Source organism: Typopeltis vanoorti, chromosome 19 (assembly GCF_054136105.1).
Source record: "Typopeltis vanoorti isolate ZY-2024b chromosome 19, IOZ_Tvanoo_1.0, whole genome shotgun sequence".
NCBI classification, from domain to species: Eukaryota; Metazoa; Arthropoda; class Arachnida; order Uropygi; family Thelyphonidae; genus Typopeltis; species Typopeltis vanoorti.
In genome coordinates this window covers 45,200,260-45,227,338 of record NC_143567.1, presented here as the reverse complement: position 1 = coordinate 45,227,338, position 27,079 = coordinate 45,200,260, and the positions used below count along the sequence as shown (strand labels likewise).

At 33.4% G+C, this 27,079-nt stretch overlaps 1 protein-coding gene across 5 annotated transcripts in view; it reads left to right on the top strand.

Moving 5' to 3' along the window:
* LOC150096055 (uncharacterized) overlaps positions 1-27,079 on the top strand; it is a 366,639-nt gene that overhangs the window by 29,086 nt on the left and 310,474 nt on the right. For 4 of the 5 annotated variants that reach the window (XM_090408866.1, XM_090408868.1, XM_090408867.1 and 1 more), the window contains exon 1: positions 20,651-20,710. The exons of the other annotated variant lie outside the window; for it this stretch is intronic. In XM_090408866.1, the coding sequence (XP_090264992.1) occupies positions 20,665-20,710 (46 nt within the window). In that variant the 5' untranslated portion in view covers positions 20,651-20,664. Of the gene's footprint in view, positions 1-20,650; positions 20,711-27,079 lie in introns of those variants that run through there. 5 annotated transcript variants of the gene reach the window in all.

Below are 27,079 nucleotides of genomic sequence, written 5' to 3'. Positions count from 1 at the left end.
CTGGAGTGCCAAGAACAAATTCCTATTTGGATTTAGCGGCGATGTGTTCGTAATCTAGATCTCTAGTTTGAAAACTATTTATTATACATTTTGCATTTATATTTTAAGGCTTTGTATAATTCCGTGCATTAACAATTCGACCTCAGTAACGAGTTATCATATATTACACATTATCATTATTTAAACTGGAGATCTCCAAATGTGAGCCGAGTACCTTCTTTAAGAAAAACAAAATATAGAAAAAGTAATTATCATTATGTAAAAAGAGGAACGTTTATTGTGTAGACGCATCCGTTAGACTTCTAGGAAACAGCAGTTTGGGATCATGTCCCTAGTACAGTATCTTATCTAAATATTCAATATTTATTTTATTTTATTGATTTGAAAGAATGAGAATTATATTAAGAACGATAACATTGTGTAATAATGCAAATAGTAATCGCAACAAATATTTATTATTCTTATTACGTACTTGACGCTTCCAAGGAATTCAAAGACTCATTCAGGAAGGGCACCTACTTCTACAACTGTCTCCACCACGATTACCAACCATACCGAACTGCCACTACTGCCCACCGCTATTACTAGTATTTTTTGTCTGTAAATTGCGTGTGTTCACAAGGCCGATTTGTCTGTATGTGGGATGAAAGTAAAGAAAAAAACCCTACTACCTCCGTATGATATCGGCTAACTCACCTTCAACTGAAAAAGTTCACATAAAGATTCTTCACGTCACGATGAGAATTGAATTCAGGCCTTTTCCAATCGAAGGGCGCAATGTACCGTCATTCTTTCAATTGCGCTACGGCAAGCGCCCAAACTGCTTGAAAGTCAGTTTTCATGTCACTGCTATGGGATACTTATACCATATTCGTGTACACAAATTTTTCTTATCATGTGATTAGAAAGTTGAGGACACTCATACCTCAAACTTAATAAAAATTAAACTGAGAAATTGTGTACCGCAACTGCGTTCAAATTTTTTGAGTAATAATGACGTTCATATTGAAAAAAAAAAAAAAAGACCGGTATAACTCATGTCATAATAAATTATTATTATTATTTTATTAAACAATCGCCTACATTTTTTAAACGAATTCATTGTAATATATTGTCATATTATTTGTAATGAAAATTTATTTCTGACATTAGATCTGAAATTGAATATAATGTCATGAAACAACGAGAGATATACATGAATCACATGTTTAGTATTCTGAGAGAATTCTTAAAACACGCTGATCACTGTTGATCAGTTGCATATTTTAAGTATATGCAGATACAGAAAATATAGTTTTCTATTGAGGTGTATAAATTTTCAAATATAAATTATATTTCAAATATAAATATAAATTTACAATATAAATTTTCTTAAGATTATTTAAAAATTTAGTTATTAACAAGCCGAAACGGTTATTATAATTAGCATAGAAAAAGCGACTGCTGATCGAAGAAATTACCATCCAGCCTCCTAATCCAAAATAGAGGGGGGAAAAAAAAACAAAAACAATGGAAACTCCCTTTTCAGACTATATTAGACTAGACTAAACACTGATCCATTGAGCCCAAATAACTGAGCTGACTACAAGGCGTAACTCTTGAAAGCTAGGCCTACGCAAGGCGTTGGGGACACAGTCTTCTCGAGTACTAAAACACGAATTTTTAACGGCTGTTGTAGGTTCCAAGCAAATTTAAAAAGTGAATTCGGGAAATTAAAGATAATATTTATAAAAAAAAAAATCGTCTAAAGTATTTATATGCTTCATCAGAAAAGAGAATGTGTGTGAAATATTATCAATGGGATGCGGCTTCTGCCTTTTGATTTTGATTTAATTTTATTTAGCAAAAGAAAGTTTTTTTTTTTTTTTTTTTTTTTTTTTTTTTTTTTTGTTCGAAGACCGAGACAAAAATAAATTATATTTTGCTTGTTTAAAACTTAAAGAAAATATTTTCGTACAGAATTTTTTTTTTTTTTACATAAATATCTAACAAAGATATGTGGAGGAAGGTATGTGAATTGAATAAATTAATTATTAATCTTCAGTAACCTTCAAAAGATTACTTTAAAGGTCCGAACATATATTATTCTCCACGTTCCATTTTTTTTTCTTTGAAAATTTGCCATTTTATTTATTTATCTTTTTAATTATGCAGTGCCGAATAGTAACACATCCTCAAACTAAAAACAATATATATTTAATCATTTTCTAGGATTTCTTATGCAAATAAAGAAAAACAACCAACGAAAACAATTCAGTAGAGGCTGGCGTACTTACGTTTTTTTTTTCCTCCACAAATTTTGAACACAGACTAGTTTGTTTGGGCTTAAAATTATTGAAAAAAATGTAGGTACGTATGTGCACCATTCTCTATCGAAGCTTTTCGCGTACTAATACTGAGAAGTTTTTATTTTTGTTTATGTTCTATAAACTGTTAAAAGAACTAGGAAAATAACAAATTCTATTTACCAAAGCAAATTGATGACTGTAATAATTCTCAAATCATGCATTCCTAAGTGGATTCGTTGCTATCTTAAAGGAAAGTAGAGATGTGAATCGTCACACATTATATAGCTACATTTACGCATTTGACGATTTTCTTTTTCAGAGAACGGATGATTTTTGATGGGAATGTTAAGTAGTGAAAAAAATCATCATCTATTCTAACACGTACCCTCAAAGGATGTACGGGCGGGTGATGATTGTATTACATAATTTAATATTTCTATCATTACCAGGGGCGGCTCGGGCATAGGCACTCGGAACTGCAGCACCCCCCCCCCAATTTTTCTCGATATATAAATATATTTATTAATTTATTTATATTTCCTTGTAATATTTAATTTTATCATCAACAATCCTATACAATTCTCTTATTTTGTATAAAAAATAATAAAAATCCATCTTGTAGCACTTAGGAGGGGCAAAGGGCGCTAGCAGCACCGTGTTTACCACAGTGTCATATTGCTACGCGCGCAAGCATATGCACGTCATAGTGAAATACGAGCTATTAGCGTAATGTGGCACTGTCCGTCGCACAGTTCCACTGTTGTTTATATGCAGTTTGCGCTAGTAGTAGAGTGTTCGTAGTGCTTATCGTATTTACTCCGTCTCTTTAAATATTTGGACATTACAATTAAGTCCTTTAATTGTAATGTCCAAATATTGTAAATCCATTCCTTTACTTGCAATGAAAGGAATGGAGTTTATTTTTAGTTTAGTATAATTTTGAATTATACTTAACTGTATAATTTTATCGATAATAAACAATATTTTTCATGTTTAATTTGTTTTTTAATTTTTACCATAATTTTGATATTTTCTCCGAACATGTATACACAGTACTTACAGTGTATATGTATATTTCGAAAGTTGCAGTACCCCCACGATTTCGAGCCACGAGCCGCCACTGATCATTACTACAAAAAAATAAACGTTTCAGGTGGTTATTGGTGATGAGGAACGATCTTAGTGTGTGCGATATGTCATTATATATTGGCAGCTAATAGCATATCAGTTATGAGGAAACAAGATGTGTTATCTACACAACATAGTAAATAGAATGGAACGAGGCAGTATAATTGCGATATGTTGGCGATGTGATGTGAATTATTGAGAAGAGTTTACTAGATAAAAATCCGAGATGCAATTTTCAAAGAGCAGAAGGGGGGGGGGGTTAACAGGGTATGGAAATATTGTTTTAAACAAGGAAAATAAATTCTCTAACTCCTTTGATTCCTGAAAGGTAGTAGGCAAGATCTTTTAGCTGTAACATTTTAGAAATTGGGAGAAGGGGGGGGAACCCAGTTTCCATACTAGTTCTCACCAAATTTTTACTCATCGGAGTGGTAGTAGTATGACACATCAGTGTCATACTACTACCACATTTCAGAATAACGAATAATTATTATTCGTTATTCTGAAACCCTAACACTTGTGTTATTCTCTGAAACAGTGGGAGTTTAATAGTGATTTTTTTCCCCTGAGGTGTAGGGTTAAAAGCCAGAGTTTCGGAGTAAAAACCTGTATTTTCCTTCCAGATTTTAATAGAGAATGGTGGATGAGTTCATAAACAATAAATGAGTTTAAGGCATGGCAGATATTATGCATGTTAGATTCACTTCATTGTGGTTAGGATTACCTTCCACGACAAATCTTTGATTTCGTGGGGGTATTATTTTGTAATGCCAGCAAAGGTTGGTCGATTGGTAGAGTCTCCGCTACTAATGGTTCACGCAAAAAGTTAAGCAAGTCTGAGCGTGGTTAGTAGTTGGAAGGGAACCAATCGTTCGATGCCGCTGTATTCTGCTGATGGCTGGCCATTCTCACAGGGTTAACTTCGGTCTGTAAACTGACGTATATCAGTCCTCTGTGTCCTCGGGGCACGTGAGGATATGACAATTCTTTTGTAATAATAATGGCAATGACCGAGTTATTATCATGTGTGTGTGTGTGTGTGTGTGTGTGTGTGTGTGTTATTTACATACAAATATAATAATTAAACTTTGTTATTATTAAATTTTGTGTTAAAATTTCGAAGATATATATGAAGATGTTTTGAAAGTTCTATAATAATATCTTCAGAGAATGATGCAAGTCAGGAAGGTTTGGGAACCTCTACAGATGATATAAATATTTAACAAAAATAAGCAGTTTATAGATAAGGAATAAAGATTGGTGATTTGATTTACTGGTATTTTGTGCCTTGAAACTAAAAATCTCTTTTAGCCCTTAGTTTAGTTTATCACATTATGCTGCAATTCCCTGAATTTAAAGTCGGAATGAAAATAGCCTCCCTTTTATCTAGTTTATATTGTGTTGGTTCCTTCATGTTTACAAGAGTCAGGTATCCGAATTACAACACAATTTATTTGAGGAGCGGTTAAGATTACATACTATGACTCAGAATTTGTTGAGCTTTCACTGTATCATAGCAAGTTTTTCCTAGAATTCTAGGTTTAATTTCATTATTCTGAACTTAGACAATTCATTGTTTATAAAAAAAGTTATACGAAATAATTGATGGTTTATGAAATAATTTAATAATACAAAAGCGTGTTGAAAGCCGTTTCCTTTTGTATTAAGAAATTATTTCATGTTGGCTTTGTTTCAAGATGTGAAGCATTGTCATTATACCATCGTAGAGATTTTCTCGACCTTCTTTAATCAGATGAAATTTGACATTAAACAAAATAAAATTGTCTTTCAGGTTAAATTAATAGGGCTTTTTTATTTTTATTTTTAATTAATTTGAAAATTCTCTGTTATAATTCATTTACAAAAAAAAGTTATGAAATACCGAAATTTAATATTTTAAAATGTTAACGTTTTAAAATATTTATCTTAACTGAATTTTAAATAGCGGTAAGTTCAAATCATTTAGGTAAGGAACAAAAAAAATTAAGAGTAAAATAGTGTGATGTGTGAGGGATAAGGAAAAAAAATCGATACCTAAATCATATATCACTATTTAATTTTGATATTTTAGTAAAGTATGAATAAAGAATAGCTTGAAGTTTTGCGCCCCTTCATGGCTTGCGCCCTAGGCGGTTGCCTAGTTTGCCTAAATGGTAGAGCCGCCCTGGTTGTAACTTGTAACCATCCTGATCTAGTTATGAGGGAAAATAATCACTTGTATGTTGAAGCATTGCTTTAAAACAGTCACATCACACATTGAATGCAATTTGTTAGCCGTTTCAACACGCTTTTGTATTAAGAAATTATTTCATGTTGGCTTTGTTTCAAGATGTGAAGCATTGTCATTATACCATCGTAAAGACTTTCTCGACCTTCTTTAAACAGATGAAACTACTTGAAAAAAAAAAAAAAAATGTTAGAGTAGATGCTGCAATTTTGTGCCAAGCTTGGATTACTTGTAACATTTAGAGCTCCTTAGATCTTCCATATAGCAATTACACTAACTAAGCAAACATACACATAGGTATTTATGCATTTTTATTATTACGGATTACAGTTACATGCTGTCTTGAAGCCCAGTGCACTTCAATTGAAATGTAGCTACCATCCCACCTGCTTCTCTTTGCATTAATAATAATAATAACATAATAATAAATAGTTTTAAAATTCTGCAAGTTTAATATACACAGCCTTGCCATAAATATTGTTACAACTTCCGCATAGCTCCGCATTGTCCACAGAATTTTGAACAATGCGGGATTGTGCGGAAGCCGAGGAACCCAGCCCAGTTCCTTGAGTGGCGCTGTGCCCAGCCAACATTCGCGTGTTTATCAGTAGCGAGTTGTCTAACATGCAGTGCGGAGATTATGAGAACCATGTAGCAGTAATAGCACTCTTCACAAGGTTTGTACTGTCTTCGCCCGAAATTCGACATCTGTCATTGCGAACATAAAATAAATAAATAAATAAATAAAAATGAAAAACATGAAATTTTGTTAATCGTGAGTTTTTCATTGTCACGATCAAATCGTGACAATGAAATCTAAATGTCACGATAATCGTGACATTTAGTATTGTCAAATGTTTATCTAATCAAAATAAATCAGCCAAATAGTCAGCTCGACATTGATTGGCATAAAAAAAAAAAATAATAAAAAAATAAAAAAAAATAAGTTACAAACATTCGATAGGTTTTTGTATTTTTCGGTCTAGTAATAAATTCATCCCGAATCTTTCGAGACAGAGTGACTTGTCTCCTAGAGGCCATGACAAAGAGAAGTCTTGGCGTCAGATTGAAGCCGAAAAAAAGTTCCTAGAGTCAATATCAAAGTTTATGTATTAATAAAGGCGCGTCTGCTTGTTTTTCTCCTGTACATTGGCGTCTCTGGGTATTCATTTTCTCATTTTATGAGAAGCTAATATGGAGATTAATCAGAAACCAAAGAACTGAATTATAGGAGTATAAACATATCATTAAGTAGAGAAAAGAAATACTATTAAAAACGTTTTTACAAAACAAATACTAGATGATTGAAAGAAATAAAAATATTAGAATGCCAATTTTTAGGAAGGAGATAAAACACATCCAAATAATTATAGAGGGATTAATCTATTACTAACTACCATGAAAATCTGTGCAAAACTTATTCAAGAAATTAGAAATGAATCTCTGATATTAAATGATCAACAAGATTTGACTCTGGAAGATCATATCCAGATAAAATATTTGTAATTAAATAACTAATAGAAAAATCAATAAAATAAATATCAATAGAATAAAACATTCCAGTTTTGATGTGTTTTATAGGCTTACATAGCACATTCGATAGTAATAAAATTTTAAGATATTTTAAATATAATAGTGAAAAGAAAAATATAAACACTGATAGTAAAATTTACACAGATAATAAATGTGTGTAAAGTACTTACTAAAATAATGAAACAACAGAAATTGAAATGAAGAAAGGAATTAGACAACGTATAATTCATTTAGTTCACTATTGTACAATAGTTCAATAGATGACAATAAGAACTAGAAGATAAGGAGGTAAATGGAATAAACATTGGTAATAATATAGAAAGGCTGATCTGCTAAGCAGATGACGTAGTAATGGTAGCAGGCACAAAAAATAATTTACAAAGAGAAGTATTTCATTTCCAACAGATTTGCTGAAAATATAATATGGAAATATCAGTAGAAAAAAAATCACCTGTGATTAGTAAACAACCAATCAGATAAATTAGAAATAAACAGAAAAATAATGGAACAAATGATGAATTTTAAATACTAAGGAATTAAGAATAATTTAGAAGGAATAACAGAAAATAAAAAAGATTTCTGGATGTTTAAACAGAACAATACCGACAAATAGAAATTTAAATCCTATAACTAAGACAGATATATAGAAAAATATAATAAGACTCGTTTTAATTTACGCAGCGGAAACAAGAATGAACATTTAAACCATACTATAAAAATGAAAACATCAATTTAAATTGTAGAAAAAACAAAATTTGATAAAATCAGAAGTGAAGGGATATATAAAAATGTGCATTACAGCGAGTAAATGAATGGATGGGAAATAGGAAAAAGCAATGACAAAAGTATGTTAACAGAATGCAAAAAGAGGGAATAATTAAACGAATAGAAAAAATGGAAACCAAGTTTCCGGTGGAAAGCCCACGAAAACGGCGGAAAGACGGATTGCAATAGAATATTGTAGCAAGAGGCCAGACTTCAGCCGGAAGAAGAAAAAGAATAGACGAAGCATCCCTAAATTTTTCTCTGTTTCGGCGATTGGGTAGTCATTCTGTCTTCTTCCCATTTGCTACATTGCTGTGGCATATGATAATAATTTTTAGTCTTTTTCAGAGGAAATGTTGTTAGATTATAAAATTCAATGATTTAACTGGGGAGTTAAAAAGGTTTGGTAGCAGCAGGACGTGGTCATGGTTAGATTTTACCCAAGAATATCATTGGTGTTGTTTCAGAGGGTTTCAGAATCTTAATTGGAAAATTGGAGTGAGTATAAAGTGGGAAAAAAAAAAAGTTAGTTGCTATGCTATTAACGAAATTATATTTAAAAATTAAAAATTGTCTCGATATAAATTCTTAATATATATAAGTTGTAGGCTAGACACCAGAAGATTAAAAGAAGGACCTGAAAACAGAAAGTGAAGGTATGAGAGGAGAAATATTTACACGTATTTGAATGGAAACAAGAGTTCTTTGTTCATAATTACCGTACTGTAGAAACAATATATTGAACAAACGTTAATGAGACAAAAAATCACTTTCAAATAGCGTAAAAACAAACAAACAAAGAACTCAGCCGAAAAATAGTACATTTTTCAGTTATAGAAAGCGCGATTACAATGACCTTTCCGTCCTTCTTTCATCCTGAAAGAGAACTTCCGTAATGGTTTCATTAGGCATGTCATTGGTATCTAATGTAAAATGAAACTTATGGTCATTGTCCTAGTAAGAATGATAAGTCTGTCATTAAATATTAAGCTTCTGAATGCTAGAGGTAGGATATTTTTCAACAGCTCGGATAGCTGCCAAAAGAGTAACTTCATATCTTAAACGTATCGTGAAAAATAAAGGAATCATTATTATAAAATGAGCAGCTACTGATCATCTGCCACTTGGGTTACGTTGGCTAATAGATGCTGAACTATTAAGAAATTTAATCTTGACTAATAGGCATAGTAGCACTATAAAGGAGTACTAGTAAAAAAAAAAAAAAAAAATTGTGTACTTTTAAAACTTTTACACTACTTTTCATGTATAATTTTATACATGAAATTATAATTATATAATTCTAGTGCCCAAATTAAATGTTAATTTACTTTTTTTCCCCAACATCGCCAGAATTAACTTGGTATTTTCCTTATCACAGTTATATCAATAAATAAAAAAGCTAATCAGTTATTCAATTAAGAACTTTTCACCCACTTTATTTTATATTTATATTTTTTTTCATATTTGCATAACAGTTATAATGGAAGCAGTTATATTCGATACATCTTATCGTGATCCGAAGAACTTCTATAAGGACTTTTTGGCTGAAGGTGAAAAGACTGTTCCCATACGGAAGTAGCATTTTATTATTATTATTATTATTATTATTATTGTTCCCTTCTGGAAAGACTGGCTTTTCTAAGTGGAATGAAGTTAGGAGCCTGCTCCTATAATGAATTCCGGAGCTCTGTGGAAGTGTCAAGTTAATAATAATAATACAACTTTTGTTTATATTGTGTACGTAATATATCATTCCTGATACATAAATTTGACATTCGATGTTTCCTTTCCTTTATTTTTTTACAATCCGTCTTAGTGCACTCCGGTAACCTGAACGGCATCAGAACATGGCATTCTTTTGTCAATTCTGATATAATTGTATATGGCATGCCTCCGTTTAACATAGGCCATTGGTAACTATCACTTTTTCATAGTTACCAAATACAACATGTTTATACATTTGTCTTACTGTGACAAGAAACCACAGCAACTTATTTACATCGTCAGTTGCAAATCACTACCAGCAATTTGCTTCTTTAATACTCGAAAGAGAGAAATCACAAAGTGCAAGATCAGAACTGTATCCTTCTCCTACAAAGTACCAAAACCTGACATATTTGCTTCGCACACCTCTACAAATTTTCGATCAATTTCAGCCGGTACGCACCTCTACTTATGACACCATATTTCCACTTGTCTTGCCATCTTACAACTAACAGTGCTGCCTTATAAATATCTTCTTCCTCACAGGATTATTTCGTGATTGTGTGAGGAAGCAAATTCGAAGCTGCTCTCTTGCCATGCAAAAATCTGTTCTGATCTCATTTCTAAATTAAGTCTGTGTTTAATGTAAAACTGATTTTTTGTTGAATTAAAAAAAAAAAACCAGACCCTGCCGATGACAATAATGAACACTGAAAGGAAAGTCTATAATTGTTATTAAGGAATCGTGCAGTAAAATGCAACACGGCGACCCCCGTATGAGACCGGATATAATAGCTCACTTGATTGAAAACACCTGAAAAAAAAAAAAGGTTCCCTTCTATGACAAACACACCGTTTGTCATAGACGGGAGGGTCTTTCCAACCAAAACGGCTCCTCTATACCAACTGAACTACGGAAGCTTACTAGAAGAACAGAAGAGTTAAATTTAGTGGAAATATATCTAACATTGTGTTTTGCGGATGATATTGTTCTTCCGACAAGAAGACTGAAGATCTAGAAATAAATTAAGGATCTCATCGAAGTGTAGTCAAATTGGGTAGAAGATAAACATAAGTAAACTACGTAAATAAAAAAAAATGATGTTGAATGACAAAATTACAAAAAGATTTACCTTGCAAAAAATGCAGAGAGAGAGAGAGTATATTCCTATATTTATTGGGATAAAAAATCAAAGATGAAGAAATAACAAGGATATAGCCAGAGCCAGGTTTGATGAGCGTTTGAGAAGATAAACGATCATTAGTATTTTGCTCTAAACGAATAAAATAACTATCAGAATGAGGTGGGGGGGGGGCCTACTGTCGTTTCGGTTTTACTTTTAATCTTTTCCTGAGCATAAAACATTTCAAAAGTGAAAGCAGGAGATTGAATAATGTATTTATTTACATATAATACTGTATTTACACGCGGATTATAGTGTATTTATATACACTATTGTCCGCGATTACAATCAGCTTATTGTAATCGCGGATAATGGTATCAAGCACTATTCTTATCAAAATCAGTCGGTCCCAAAACACACCGTTTAAAATGAATTAAAAATAATCCTTCTATTATAATCAAAGTTCCAGTTATTGTTATCAAGATCCTCGAATGTTTAGCCTTTTGTATCTCAGAATTAAGAACTTTAAGGGTTAATCAGGAGAAAATTTGACAAAGAACATTTGTCGAAATCTGACTTTTGTGTTAATCTTCTTTTAATCTTATTCTTCTGTAAGTCCTAAACCTTCCGGGCAAATGCAGGTGGACATGAATACAATGGAATTGTGATTTTTCAAGTTTATTTTTGTGCTCTCTTTCAGTAGGTGAATTTGACTTTTAAGTGCTCGTTAAAACAGCCCTTAGCATTATGACAGAAGCAAGTAAATAACGTAAAGATTTATCTTTTCAGAAAGCAAAGAATTTGAATGTTATGATAAGTTGCTCAAAATGACTCAGCGTAATGCGACTGTACATTTAAAAATTTCACAACCACTCTTGTGAAGATCTTAAAAAACAGATCAAACATTGAAACTTCACCTCTTACTAATGAAAACATGGATCGGAAGAGAGCCCGATCTGGTAAGGATACTCAAGTTGAATAAGCATTAAAAATTTGGTTTAGTAATGTTCGTGAAAAGAAAGCTTCGATTAAATGATCTTGGATGCGCCAAAAAGCGAAGAACTTGCAAAAACAATGGGCAAAGAAAATTTCACCGAAACTGATGGATGGTTTTAGAGGTTAAAAAAAAAGCGAGAGGATTATTGAGAATTATTATTCATGGTGAAGAAAAAAAGTGCTGATTTTTTATCAGCTGATGCATGGATGAAGACCGAGTGGCCAAAAATTATTGCTGAATATTCTCCCGAGGATATTTAGAGTGCAGACGAAACAGGACTATTTTCGTGCAATGCCTGAGCAATTTAATCATGAATTACTATATTCAAACACACGACAGACAACACTAGATAAGTTTTTAGAATAAATAAATTTTATGCTGTTGCTTATTAAAAAGTTGTTCATAACAATAAATTGAAATAAATGATGCATTTTTTTTAATATCCTTTGCTTAATGTTATCAGCGGTTATTGTTATCGAAAAGCGACTACGTATCCGTGATCACATTAAGCGGCGTCTACTGTATTTTTGTTTTAATTTGTCAAAATTCATCAAAACTGAATACCAAGAAATGCATTATGGATCGACAAAGTATGCAAAATCCTGCTCGATACAAAGACCCAAAGAACCAATTTTTGTATCGTTTGAAGAACATTTCTTTCGTGTGAGAGCCATTCCAAGATAGGAAGAACAATAAAAAACAATATTGATTTTTCTTGGAAAATACAATTTGTCACATTACTTTTTGTTACTAGAATGGCTCTTTATATTACGCATATTCTTCTATATTTTCTTAACGAAAAAAGATTCTTTGGATAGTTATTTTAATATTAAAAAAAAATATTCTATTTTGTCCAGTCTGCGGCTACTTACCACGAGCGAGCCTATTTGTCGAGCCCTGTGCATTTATATCGTACTGTACTTTTTTGTTCTGATTAAGATTTCACTCTATTTTTTTGTATGAGTTTCTGGCGATAAGATGCCTTAAAAATAAGTATTGATCAATATTGGTAGATTTATGCGATAGTTTCATCTATCATAAACCTTGAAAATCAGTTATATTATTGAGAAACTACCTACAAAGCAAATTCTTAAATCACACTACGCAGTTCATGCCTGTCAAACAATTTTGGGTTCTTAATTCTGGGATTTATTTATTTATAAAAATAACATGAATATACGCGTTTGATTCAAACTATTTCATTTTTAAAACTTAAAGGAAAACAAGTCTGCATTAATGAAGTGATTAAAACATTAGATCAAATTTGTTCTTTGATAAAGATCGATATGTTGGTGCTTCAGAACAATTTGAATAAACTGTGTGTGTGTGTGTGCGTGCGACAGAAGAGCAGGGGATCACAGTCCAACATAGGTAAATGTAAGGATTTGTACTTTGGAACAACTGCATTACTGTGTGTATTACGATATTGGTGGTGCTGTTCTATAGACAGTAGAAGAGACAAGAGATCTTGGTATAATGGTGGGTAGGAAGTTGAAGTTCAACGGACAAATTGCAAAAGTGGTGAACACAGCACAAAAAAAAATGTTGATATAGTTATTGAGAAGAACATTCCCAAACCGAAATAAGGAAGTGGTCACCCAACTGTATAAGGCTTCGTTTAGATTACATTTGGAGTAGCACAGATATAGTAGCTTGGATTTTTCACAGATGGTATGCTTGGAAGGGACTCAGAGGTGGGTAACAAATGTAATATCGGGCCTGTGTAATGTTGGCTATAATAGATGGAATATGCACTGCTTGGAGAGAAGTCAACGGACATCATAGTGTGAGGAACAAACATCCATTGTGCCCACCTTAATAGGATGTAGGACCTCCTTAGCTGTGATGACTGCAGCAATCCTACGGAGCATACTTTCCACAAGCGCACGATGGCGATCAATGGGGAATTTTGAACCGTTCTTCCTGTTGGCATGTAATGTGGTCTCGGACTGTTGTAGGGCGGACGTCCCTTGACCTCATCCAACGCTCCAGTTCATCCCACAGATGTTCAATAGGGTTGAGATCAGGGCTCTGTGGAGGTCAGTCAAATATCGTGATGTTCATATTCACAAACCATGCAGTTACAGCAGCAGCAGCCTTATGACAAGATGCATTGTCTTATAAATTATATATTTAGTTTAATCCTTTATCCAAGTATAAACAAACAAAGTTTGCACCTGAAGTATCTTCAGGACTGGGGCCTGGCAAAGGTGGACTGACTTCACATTACTTGCCTTAGCATCCGTATCCCATAATGCAAAACACATGTCCTTGTAGACTATGCATTATAGGAAGGGTTACTACCCAGACCGGTTTCGACCATTATTGAGGTCTCTTCAGTGGGAGCCAGACTCAGAGGTGATACCAAGGTTGAAGCAATGCAGAAGTCATATTTCCATATACGAGTTGCCAAAAGGTGTCACATCTTATTATTAAATTACTCTGGATTAGAGAAAGATGTTGGAAGTTTTTTCACTTGGTTAGACTATGAATTATATATTTAGTTTAATCCTTTATCCAAGTGTAAGCAAACAAAGTTTGCTTACACTTGGATAAAGGATTAAAAAAAAGGATAAAGGAAAAGATAATGTGCTTTGCATTATGGGATATGGAATACTAAGCAAGTGATGTAAGTCAGCCCACCTTTGCCACGAGTTGCCCCAGTCCTGAAGATACTTCAGGTGCAAACTTTGTTTGCTTACACTTGGATAAAGGATTAAACGTAATATATAATTTATAATCTAACCAAGTGAAAAAACTTCCAACAGCTTTCTCTAATCCAGAGTAATTTAATAATAGATGGCAATGAAGCTTTAACTGAGGCTCGGCTGTTGCTGTTACCCCTCATATGATGTATGAACAACTCTGCTCAGTGGTGGGGGTGGACCTGCCACTGGGTAGAGTCAACGCCAAGAGTTCTTCTCGGTGATGGGGTGAGCCCGTTGCTGAGTGGAACAATGCTGAGTTAAAAGATCCTTCAGGTCACTCATTGTTGGGTGATCTGGGGGATCACGAGTTTTTGGATAGGTGACCATGCACATAACCCACCAGTCTGGGTGGTGACTCTTCCCATAATGCATAGCACTATACATGCTCTGCAAGGAATTGTGCTTTGCATTATGGGATATGGGATACTAAGGCAACTGATGTGACGTCAGTCCACCTTTGCCACGAGTTGCCCCAGTCCTGAAGATACTTCAGGTGCAAACTTTGTTTGCTTACACTTGGATAAAGGATTAAACTAAATATATAATTTATAGTCTAACCAAGTGAAAAAAACTTCCAGCGTGCATTGTCTTGTTGAAAGAGACAATGATCAAATCCGTAGAAACACAAAGTAGGAAGCATTGCATTATCCAGAATGTTCAGACACTTCTCGGAGTTCAATGAGTTCCCAGAGCGTTTTAATAATATGTTACTATGCCATTTTGCAACTTGTATATATATCAGTATCTTCCTTGGTCTACCTGCCACTGATGACATTTTAATAATGTTTGTCTATGGGCTACTCTGGGAGTAGAATGGTTCTTGCTGGATGCTGGGGTTCTGCTCAGCGGGTAGGTTTTTGGCCTGTTACTGGTATGGTTGTAGTTCGGCATCGTTTTCATTTTTTCACTTGGTTACAAAATAAGCAAGTGAAAAAACACTTTCTATAACGATTGGATAATCTAGAGACCAATTCTTTTTATTTTTTATTTTTTTAATGTACATTAGTATTAGTATTCTGGGTGGGCTAAGGATAAGATAAGCCGAAACTTTGCTCTAACAACAACAACAAAGGAAAAATAATGGCATTTCTGTGTTGTGTTGAGGACTCACACATCGGAGGATCAAAATAACCTGGTGTATATGCGGATTTGTGCAATGTAGAGGGCCATGTTGTATGGTCTTCTCTCTTGTCAAATAAATGAAAGGCTTCAAATATATGTAAATAGAAATAGGAGATATTAAAGATCCAATCTTATTTCAAGCCGAGTATAAATAGAAACGTTGAAAGTTTCGACAGTTTTGACTGGTTGGGCTTCTCATTGCTATTAGGTACTGAACGAGAATTTAGTTATGAAGAATACTCTCTGATACAGGATTGCTTTGGTATTCGAGGAAGGTTTTTGCACTGTTAAGGTTTCTGCTGATAAGAACCAACCAAAGACCAGGCAAAAACCTTAAGAGGGCAAAACTCTTATCCAGTACCAAAGCAATCCTATTTGTCAGAGAGTTGTATTTTCGAAACAGCTGTCAGGCCATTGAAACCTTTATCAAATGCACTTAAAAAAAAAAAAAGAAGAAGCGAATATACGGATTTCCGGGCAGCGATCGTGTCTTTTAAGTAGTGCAAGCTAAGGCAGCTCCGATGCCAAGGACTGCATTCTCATAAGCTCTCTAGTCAAATTTTCTGAATTTTCAGCATATATCCGACTTTGAAATACGGTTGGATGTTTAATATCGCCTATTTCTATTTATTTTACATCGCCGAAATGAAGCCTCACGGCTGTTTCTTTGATAATGATATATTAAGATGCCTTGTGTTGGGAGAGGGAAAGGTGGCTGACTCATTAAATTGAAACGCACTTTACTCTCTCCAGGGATAATGAGTCGGGGATAGCAAGAATGGCAGAATACATATAACGTAATGCGAAGGCGTTTATATGACGACCTTGAAAAAAAGAAAAAAAAAGAAGTAAATGTTAGTATGTGCGCATGAGTGGAGGATAGAGAGTATGCAAATACATTTCCTTTCTCTTCTCATCCTACACGTTCTCTAGGGTTGCAAAAATCACAATCGATAATGCAGGATACCTTCTCTTGAGCGCGAGAGAAAGTTTGTATAGAAGGAAAGTAACTTACATCATAAGTAATTGTTGCCTTTATTTCAGATAATATGTTATATATTAATTCTAATAGAGCAGGGCATATGACATACTAAAATCATTTCTCTTCACCAATCATTAAATAAAACTGAACGATCAGTGAGGTTTATTCTATTTTCTTAATTTTGCTTTATTTGTTCCAATACTTTTGCATTTGCGGCTGTTAGATTTATTCTTCAGGATCAAAATTTCGAAATGAATTGTAACGCGTGCCCATTTTGCAACAGAAAAAAGAATGGAAAGACCAACAAAATACATTGTAAGATGATTTACATAGCTTTCATCGAAATCAAAATATCTACAACCGCAAACCAGTCATAATCGATGGTGCAAGAGAAGAAGCAGAAGAGAAGAAAAGAAAAGATATCACAACTATTCGCCGAAACTGTGCCACAATTTTGAGAATATTATTTATTCTTCAGGATCAAAATACATATTTTGATCCTGAAGAATAAATCTAACAGCCGCAAATGCAAAAGTATTGGAACAAATAAAGCAAAATTAAGAAAATAGAATAAACCACACTGATCGTTCAGTTTTATTTAATGATTGGTGAAGAGAAATGATTTTAGTATGTCACATGCCCTGCTCTATTAGAATTAATATATAACATATTCTCTGAAATAAAGGCAACAATTACTTATGATGTAAGTTACTTTCCTTCTATACAAACTTTCTCTCGCGCTCAAGAGAAGGTATCCTGCATTATCGATTGTGATTTTTGCGACCCTAGAGAACGTGTAGGATGAGAAGAGAAAGGAAATGCATTTGCATACTCTCTATCCCCCACTCATGCGCACATGCTAACATTTACTTCTTAGATACTTAGGTTAAATCAATGCAGAATCATATATTAAGTGGAAAAAGTTTTCCATAACTATCTCTGATGTATTATTATTATTATTATCCAAGACCTCATGGAGTCAAAGATTCATCTGGGAGGTCCTTTTATCACACACACAGCTCATCATACCGTGCTTTGAACACATTCAAACTCCCTGCAGACACCACACTCTCAGGCAAGGCATTCCAATTATTTACAACTCTGCATGAAAAAAACCTGCCTCTCACTCCCCTATTCACACCTTCTTTATACAGTTTCCAGGGTTGACCTCTGGTTCTTCCCCGATCTCCCACCATTTTCTGTAGAACTTCTCCAGCATTGATCCTATAACGACTCCTTACCAACTTGTAGGTCTCTGTCATATCTCCCCCTCTTTCTCCTGTCCACCAGACTCTGCAAATTGCGTCTCCTCAATCTTTCCTCATACTCGACATTCCAGAGGTCAGAAACTACCTTAGTCAGTCGCCTTTGGACTCTTTCCAACATCTCTTCATCCTTCTGAAAACCTGGTGACCAAATCTGGGCACAGTAATCCTAATCAAAGCCTTATACAATGGAACAAAAATCTCCCTACTTCTACACGTCAGCATCCTCCGCATCATTCCCAGAAGCCTTTGTGTTGTCTTCACAATTTTGGCATTTAATATGGTAATACACCATTATGCTATTATTATTATTATTATTATTATTATATTATATTATATTAATAATATTATTATTATTAAAATAATATTATTTGCCGACGACCAAATAATAATTACAAATTCTGAAGATAACTTACAGAAAGCTATTTTAGATCTAAATGAGATATCCAAAGATTATGGTATGATAATATCAACAGAAAAATCAAAAACTATGGCATTTAAAGGACAAGATCCAGCAAGAACTAAAATAGTAATAGATAACAAGATCTTAGAACAGGTGAATTCATTTAACTACCTAGGATGTATGATCACATATGAAAATGAAAAAGATATAAACGTAAAAATTGCCAAATATTTAAAAATAACAAGTGTAATTAACTCTATATTTAAACCAAACCTAGTTCAAAAACAAACCAGACTAAAAGTATACAATACATTAGCCCTACCAGTCTTAATGTATGGCAGCGAAATCTGGACAATAAAACAAAAAGACAAACAAAGATTAACAACAGCAGAAATGAAGTTTATGAGAAAAACTGCAAAGTATATCCTATTTGATCACAAAAGAAATGAAGAAATTATGAAAGAATTAAACCAAGAACCAATAATAGAAAAAATTTTAAAATATAAACATAAATGGATGGAACACGTTCAAAGAATGAAAACAGAAAGATTACCAAAACAAGCCTTAAAGTACAAGTCATTAGGAAAAAGAAAACCAGGACGTCCTCTTAAACAATGACTTCTATGGCCGGAACAGGCCATGCTAGGCCTAAATCCTTGATACGCATGATGATGATTATTAAGAGAGACCTCCAGGGAGTCAGAGACTCATCGAGGGAGGCCACATACTACACACACCAGCTATCATACTGAATTCATTCACACTGCTTGCACTCACAACAGCCTATGGCAATCCATTCCAATCACGCACCACCCTCTGAGAGAAAAATCTAGCCCTCCCCCTTCTTAGCGGCCTTCATTCTGAGCTTCCAAGGATGCCCTCTCGTCACCCACCTTCCGTAAATTGAAAAATTCCATCATGGGAAATATATGATGCATTTATTGATACTCCCACTGATGAGACCTCAAATACAGGTCGAGACCGGTCTGGATAGTAATCCTTCTCATAACTTTGTTGCATTATGGAATACGAAGGCAATTGTTGTAAATTCAATAGCTTCAACATACAAGTAGTATACCGTGGCGATACTTCAAGCAAACTTTGCTTGAAGGAAACAAATTTTGCTTGGATAAAAGATAAAAATAAGAATATAATTTTTTGTGAAGTATTAATAGACACGAGAAGACTGTTTGCAGTAGTTTATGTCTTTAGCCAAATATTCTACAATTTTTTTTTTTTTGTTTCCCCAAGTAGTCGACGAAAGTTCTGCAATGATCTTTTAAAGGATTTATGCTATAATAACTGACAAATATATTACTGTACACTAAAAATTAACACCACATTTTATTCATCTGTAATGATTGTTAAACTGTAGACTTCCTTTACGCCCTAATGATTAAATTAAAATATTATCTTGAAAAAGTTCATATTTTGGTATTACACGAATTTTGTATATATAGCTGAATCCAGTTTTGATAGACGATTTTGTATAGTTCAAAATTTTTATTTATGACTTGATATTTTTTGTCCATAAATTTAGAAATAAATTAATATTAGGAACTATTAAATGTTATATGAATGACGCTGAAATTTCATTATTCATTAAAGGGAAAAAGAAAAGAAAAAAATTAGGGTAAAAACTCCTCATTGAATGCGTTTTCGATTTAACTGTATTGACAGCGAATCATTGTTTTTGAAGTGGGCAAGCCCTAGAAACCATGAAATTTTACTGAAAGAAAAAAAAAAAAGGCCAACGAAATCTAAGAAGCGTGTCTGTTAGAATATTGAGTTCCTGTTCTGTTTTGCTTTATTAAAGCAGAAGTGAACAGAGACTTCCAACTGTTAAAAATTGAGCTGGATTTAGATGAGATGATGGCTTTAATTTTTAATTTTGAAGTACAACATTGGTATTGATAATTAGGATATGATTGTTGTAGCAAAATATCAAAATATGCAAAAAATAAAGAAGTTTGCTACAGCGTTTTCTTTTTTCTTCTGTTTTTTTTTTTTTTTTTTTTGTATGCTGCAGTGCGATGAAGAAATCACTTCAACTTTGGCTTCTGTATAATAACAATTTGTTAAATCTTTTAACTGAGTTTCAAATGTACAGTTTTAATGAAAGAAAATAGTTTCTGTGCGTGTTATTGAGCATTTGTCTTTGGGCTCTTTCTTTACAACAAATAAACCTACTAAAAAGTACATTACTCGATGACTGTCTTTTTTACCATTGAAATACGTTCAGCATTTGACCTCGCGAATTTCGACTGTGAAACAGCTGGGTGGATTTATGCTATGCACCTATGTATGCGATAAAACCCGGCATCTAAGCATGCGCGTGTTCTAAACTTACCTTTTGCCTCCTTTAACAAGAATCTCATGAGTGGGCATGCGCTGTTCGAGCATAGTAGTCCTATCATCATGGCGGATGACGGGGAGGTAAAAGGCCCTCAAGGGGGAAATTTAGGTAAGTTAGCACATTTTGTTTATTTTCAGTGTTATGCACATACAACTTTGGTATATATTTCGTTCACATCTGTCAGTATGCTTTGTTCATTGTACAAGCGTTTCTGGGAATTTGTTCTACATATTTCTGCGTAGGCCTACTAGAAGGCGTATAGGATAACTGCCAAATGTGTCATCCGTTTAGGAATTTGGTTACTCCTAATTAACTGACCGACACAACCGTGTGATGTGCGTTTATCGTTATGGATTATTCAACTTTTATGAATATATTCTGATCTGATTTAGACATGTTTCTAGGTCCGTTGAATTTGTATTTATGTGGTGAGTAGAAACAATTTTATTATTCATGGTATATGAACTAGTGTGTGTGTGTGTGTGTGTATATGTATATATATATGTATATACACATACACACACACAAAATGTGAAAAGTAATGTTTGCCTATACCGGAACTTTAAATGTTTTTTCTTTGCAGTCTTGATGTCTTTTAGATCGGTGACGGATATACACTGAATCTCTCTACTATACAGTATTAATAATTATTAATCGTTCATATTTGCGAAACCAAACTACAATAAAAAAATCGGGCCTTTATTATGTTATGAACTTTTTTTTTTTTTTAAATTGAATATTGAAATATAATGTATATAATTGTTATGTAATGTTTCTTATATAATGTAATTGTTAATGGTATAACCCCCTCTCCCTCGATGTGTCTTTCAATCCAGAAGAGAGCTCTGTAGTAATATTAATAATAATAATAAATTACACATGGCAGATTAATTAAGTGCTGAAATTCGAGAGTTTTTGAACCTGGATTTTGCCAGATGTCCTTTAACAGACAAGTTTATGTCAAACTGACTGTGATTATTAAAATTTAGAGATCATGTCAATTTTATTCCACAGAGAATTACAAGCTAGTTATTGATATCTTTAGGGATTAAACCTTTTTGAGAAATTCACCAAGAAGAATTAATGAAATTCATTCGTCTACATAATAATTGATAATTTACTGAAGCAATCAAGGAGGTACCGTGGGACCTCCCCCCCCCCCAAGAATTTGGACAAAATTATAGTGTCACTTTTTAGATAAAGAAAAATAATTTAACTTATTCATGTTTAGAATTATAAATTAAAACTTTACAAATTGCAAAGAAATGGAGCTAGCTGAGGAATTGGATAAGCACCAGGACATAATAGGGATGGCTGAAACAAAAAAAGACTAAAACTGGCAAGATCTTTCTGACCAATAAATATAAAATGTTATATTCAGGCAATAATCAAGGAAAAGAAAGAGTAGCTATAGTTTGAACACTAAATAAGAGGCTAATCTTCTGGAGCGGCAGGCAATGTCAAGTAGAGTGATGTGGGCAAATATCAGAATGTGAACTGGATAATGAGACTTATTTTTGCCTATGAACTCACTGAAGGTTCTATACTAAGGTAGAAGTAGAGGAATTTTTTGAGGCTTTAGAAAATGCAACTGACACAATGAAAAAGGAAAAGTTGGTCCTTGTTGGGAATCTAAATAGCAGAGTGAGAAATGATTGTCAGATATACAAAAATATTTTGGGAAAATTTGGAGAAAAGAGCAAAGCTAATAACAATGTTGGTTTTCTGCTCAGGACATGGACTGGTTATTACTAACACCATGTTCCAACATAAAAATGTGCACAAATTCACATGGAGACAAGAGGCAAGGAATAAGACAAATCTCATTGACTATGTTATTGTTGATAGTGATGTTTTCTCACTATCAACAATATTGAAAAGAAGAACATGTAAGAAAGTTTTAAAGTGAATAAAAGTTGAGCAGCTCAGATGTGAACTAGACTAATCTTGCCACTGAATCTCCAAATCTTGGAGATTCAGTAAGAGGCGTAATGAAAAAATCAGTGACAGAACAGTGATAAAAAAACACTGACCAGGCATGCAGTCAGGAAGATATATCCATACTTGAAGTAGAAAAAACCATAAGAAGCCTGAAATGTGGAAAAGCAGCTGGAGTAGATGATATTTTGACTAGAAATGCTTAAGTATGGAGGTATAAAAGTCTTACAGTGGCTGCAATGCATAGTTCAGAAGGCCTGGAGAGGGACAAATTGCAGATGATTGGAGTAGGGCTCTCATAGTATCATTTATAAAAAAGGAAATAAAAATTAATGTGAGAATTACAGAGGTATTTCTCTACTGAGTGTTACTAGTAAGATTTATGCCAGTATACTTGAGGAATGGTTGAAGGGTTGTGGAAAGGAAGTTTGGTGAAGAACAAGCTGGATTCAGGCCAAATAGAGGCTGTCAGGATCAGATTTTCACTTTGACAAATAGTTGAAAATCATAGCTGATGACTGATGATTGCGATCTTCAGCTATGAATTTTTTAATAAGCTGCAGAAGAAGTTGAAAAATCATGGGAATATGACAATGTGCCAAGAGCAAAGCTATTAAAAACGCTACATTTATGTCAATGCGGCATTATATTATATCAAGGAATACTTAGTGTCTTTATTTGAGTTGTAAGTCAGCAGTTATAATTGAAGGAAGCACAGGATGATGATTTAATGTTAAATCTGGTGTCAGACAAGGATGTACATTATCTCCTCTGTTATTTGTTATCTATATGGATCACATTATGAAGGAAAGTGGTATTAAACCTGATATCTAAATTGGAGATGTTAATCTCAGATCTTTACTTTATGTGATGTTATCCTTCTAAATAAATCCAGTACAATTCTGGTAGATTCTTCACTAAATTGAATAACTGTTGTAATACATTTGGTATGAAGGTTAGCAATAACAAGACAATGAAAATAGGCAGCAACACTGAAAATATCAACTGTATTGTGAATGGAGAACCTATAGAACAAGTGAAACATTTCAATTACTTAGGCACGATTTTTAGTAAAGATAGTAAATTAAATATGGAAATAGATAACAGAATCAACAAAGCTGGTATGATAGGAAGTCAAATGAAGAAATTTATATGAAATAAGAGAGAAATTAGTCAGAACACTAGATTAGCTGTATATAAGACTGTTCAAACCAGTTTTAACTTATGGATCTGAGAGCTGGGTTAGAAATAAAATACTTGACCAAAGACTAGAGACCACAGCTATAGAGTCCTGAGACATACATACATACATAGCTCATGGCAAAAACATGATGTTAAAAAAGAGAATCATGATGTCATTTATATATTAACAGAATTGAAGAATTTAAAATATTTTAAGTTAAAACTTTGAAGGAAAACACAGATCTGATCCAAGGAGTTGGAAAATTAAAATAAAATTTAAAAGTAAAAGTCTTAATATGTTATAATAAGGGAAAAAAACATATATATATCATTATAAATTCAGATCTAAGTTCGTACAGCTTCAAGAGCCGCTTGTAAAAAGTCATTCCAGTCATTCTGATAAGCACGGAAGGTGCATTCTGTTACAATATGTTGCATAGTCTGTCATGAAGCCACAGTCACATTCTGGAGATGTTTGTCTGTTCCGTTTATAGAGAGTATCTCCACATAGGCCATGATTTGTCCAAATTCTATTTAGTACTGTCCATGTTTTGCGAGGTAGATCTGATCCTGTAATGATTTGATCACCTTTAAAGATGTTATGCAAATGTTCTTTCATATTTTCCTTCCATGTTTCTTCCCACTTTGATAAAGGATTAAAATTATTTAGCACTAGTTCTTCTGCTGCTCATAGTGATGGATGGCGAGATTTCAATCTATTAACGTTAAGAGTTGGGAGATCCTGATGAATAGGTAGGTTCGGATTGCCAGCAATTTTTTGAAATTCACAGACTAAAGAATTCAATCTATGTAGTTCTGTAGGCATTATTCCTACAGAACTATGTAGATTGAATTCTTTAGTTTAGCTAAAAGAGGTAACCAACATGTTGGGGTCGATCTAATAGAGCCTGTAATTAATCTTAAGGTATTGTTCAATTCAGAATCGATTATCCTTGTGTAAGGGCTATTTAGTCACACAAGAGCACAATATTCAGCACTTGAGAATACCAAAGCAAGGGCTGTTGTCCGAAGAGTAGAGACTCTAGAATCCCAGGTAGAGCCACAGAGTTTCTGTAGGATATTATTACATGTCCTTAATTTATATGCCAAGTTTGAAAGATGTTGCCTGAAAGTGAGAGAACGGTCAAGTGTGACTCCCAAGTACTTAGGGAATTTATTATATGGAAGTATAGTGTTGTTCAATTCAATTTTTAGTTTCACAATTGCCAAGTTATTATTTAGATTAAAACAAGATATTACTGTTTTGCTCTTATTTAAACAGTCTCCATCTTTTAAAATATTCATCCAGAATAGTTAAGTCAGCTTTTAGAATTTCTTCTGTATGACTTATGCATTTATGCTGTGTAGTTATTGCTATATAATCTGTATATATCTGTCACTACATCTATATTGATGTAGTGACAGATATATACAGATTGAATAATAACGGAGATAAAACATCCTGTGGCAGTCCATTATTTAACTTCCTTTCACTACTAGTTTTATTACCTGTAGTCACTATAAATCTTCTATCTCTTAGCATATTGTTAATAATATGGACTATTTTTTACATGGGATAATTTTATATAGAAGGTCTTGTCTTCAAACGGTGTCAAAGCTGTTGACAAATCAATAAATGTTGCTGATGTTTTTAAACCTTTTTGAAAACCAGCTTCTATGTGAGTTACCAAAGAGAGAACCTGGTCACAACACCCACGATTTGGTCTGAAGCCAGCTTATTCTATTGGGACATTTTTAAAAATTGTGGAGCTTATTCTATTAAAAATAAGTCTTTCAAAGATTTTATAACAACAGCTGAGGAGAATAATAGGTCAGTAACTTTCTGGTTTATGATTAGGCTTACCAGGCTTTAAAATTGAAAGTACTTTTGCTTTTTTTAAAAATAGTGGGAAGTTCACCAGTTGTAAGAATGTCAGTATAGAACTTTGTTAACCATAATCTTTCATTTCTTCCCAGATTAATCAAAAATTCTGGATGAATGTTATCAAAACCAGGAGCCTTACCAGGCTTTAATTCCTTTAAGGCTGTTTCAACTTCTTGCTGCGTAAAAGGGCATGCAAAATTTGAAGTTATAGGTGAAGACTTGCTAAATTCTTTTAATTTTCTCTTTATATGTCTTATATGCTTTTTATTGATTGGGATATGTGATATATTAACAATATGTATAGCTAGTTAATCTGGGGTGATTCTTGATTGTTCTTTAATCAAAGGAGTACTACCACCTAGTTTCTCAAGAAGGCTCCAAACTTTACGACTGGAATGAGTAAAGTATACCTTTAACTGTATTTACCCATTTTTTCCTTCAGGATATATCCAAGTTTTCTAGGAGTTCGTCTGCTGTTTTTGGGTCATTGTTTATCTGATATTCATTATAAAGTAATTCACATTCTTTGCTCCAATAGTTATGTCTAATACCTGTAGGAATACTTTTCTTGGCAGCAAGCAGGACTGTGCCTATAAATTGATGAAAATGACTACTTATTGGAGATATCCAGTGAATACATCTGTCAAGTTCATTTGCAGATGTATTTATTCCAGTTAGCCTTTTTAAAATTCCAGCGTAGGATAGGCTTTGAGCTTACAAGTGGAATGGAAATGCCAATGTCAATTAATACTGGACTATGTTGACTACGAGGAAAGTCAGTTAAGACCTTTCTCAGATTTTGCATAGGGTGACCTGAATTATTTTTGTTCACAAGACATAAATCAGGGTTTATAGTCTCTTTTAACCCTGTTTTAAACCTCTTTTAACCTTTTTATAGTCTCAGGCTGCAGATCTAAAAGTGCCTTTGTCTTTGGCATCAAAGACTAAGTGAAGATTATTTAGTTCAATCCAATCAACAAGTTTTTCACCACATTTGTTGTTTCGAGCATAATTCCACTGTTCATGGTGACTATTAAAGTCCCCAATATAAATTGCGGGATGTTCAGCAATAGGGATAATTTTTTCTGGCCAAGGTGATCCAGGTGGCTTATAAATATTCGTAATTATAATATCTTGAACTTTTATCACTACTATATATGTTTTCTACAATATTTTGAGATAGAAAAAAAACTTCTTTAAGACGATTTTGCACGTATGTTGCTATTCCATATACTTCATGATAAGTTGCACCAATAGCAGTGTAACCTGGAATGCGACTTCTTTTAAGGAGCTGTTCAGGATCAGCAACATGCATTTCCTGGACAGCAATCACATCAACATTGTTGGTTAACAATAATTTCGATAAGTAATCACATTTCGCTTTGCTAATAGATTCAATATTTAATTGACAAATACGTAGTGTAGGGCCAATGTTTCTAAATTCTGGTTTCTGCAAATCACTATATTCAGTA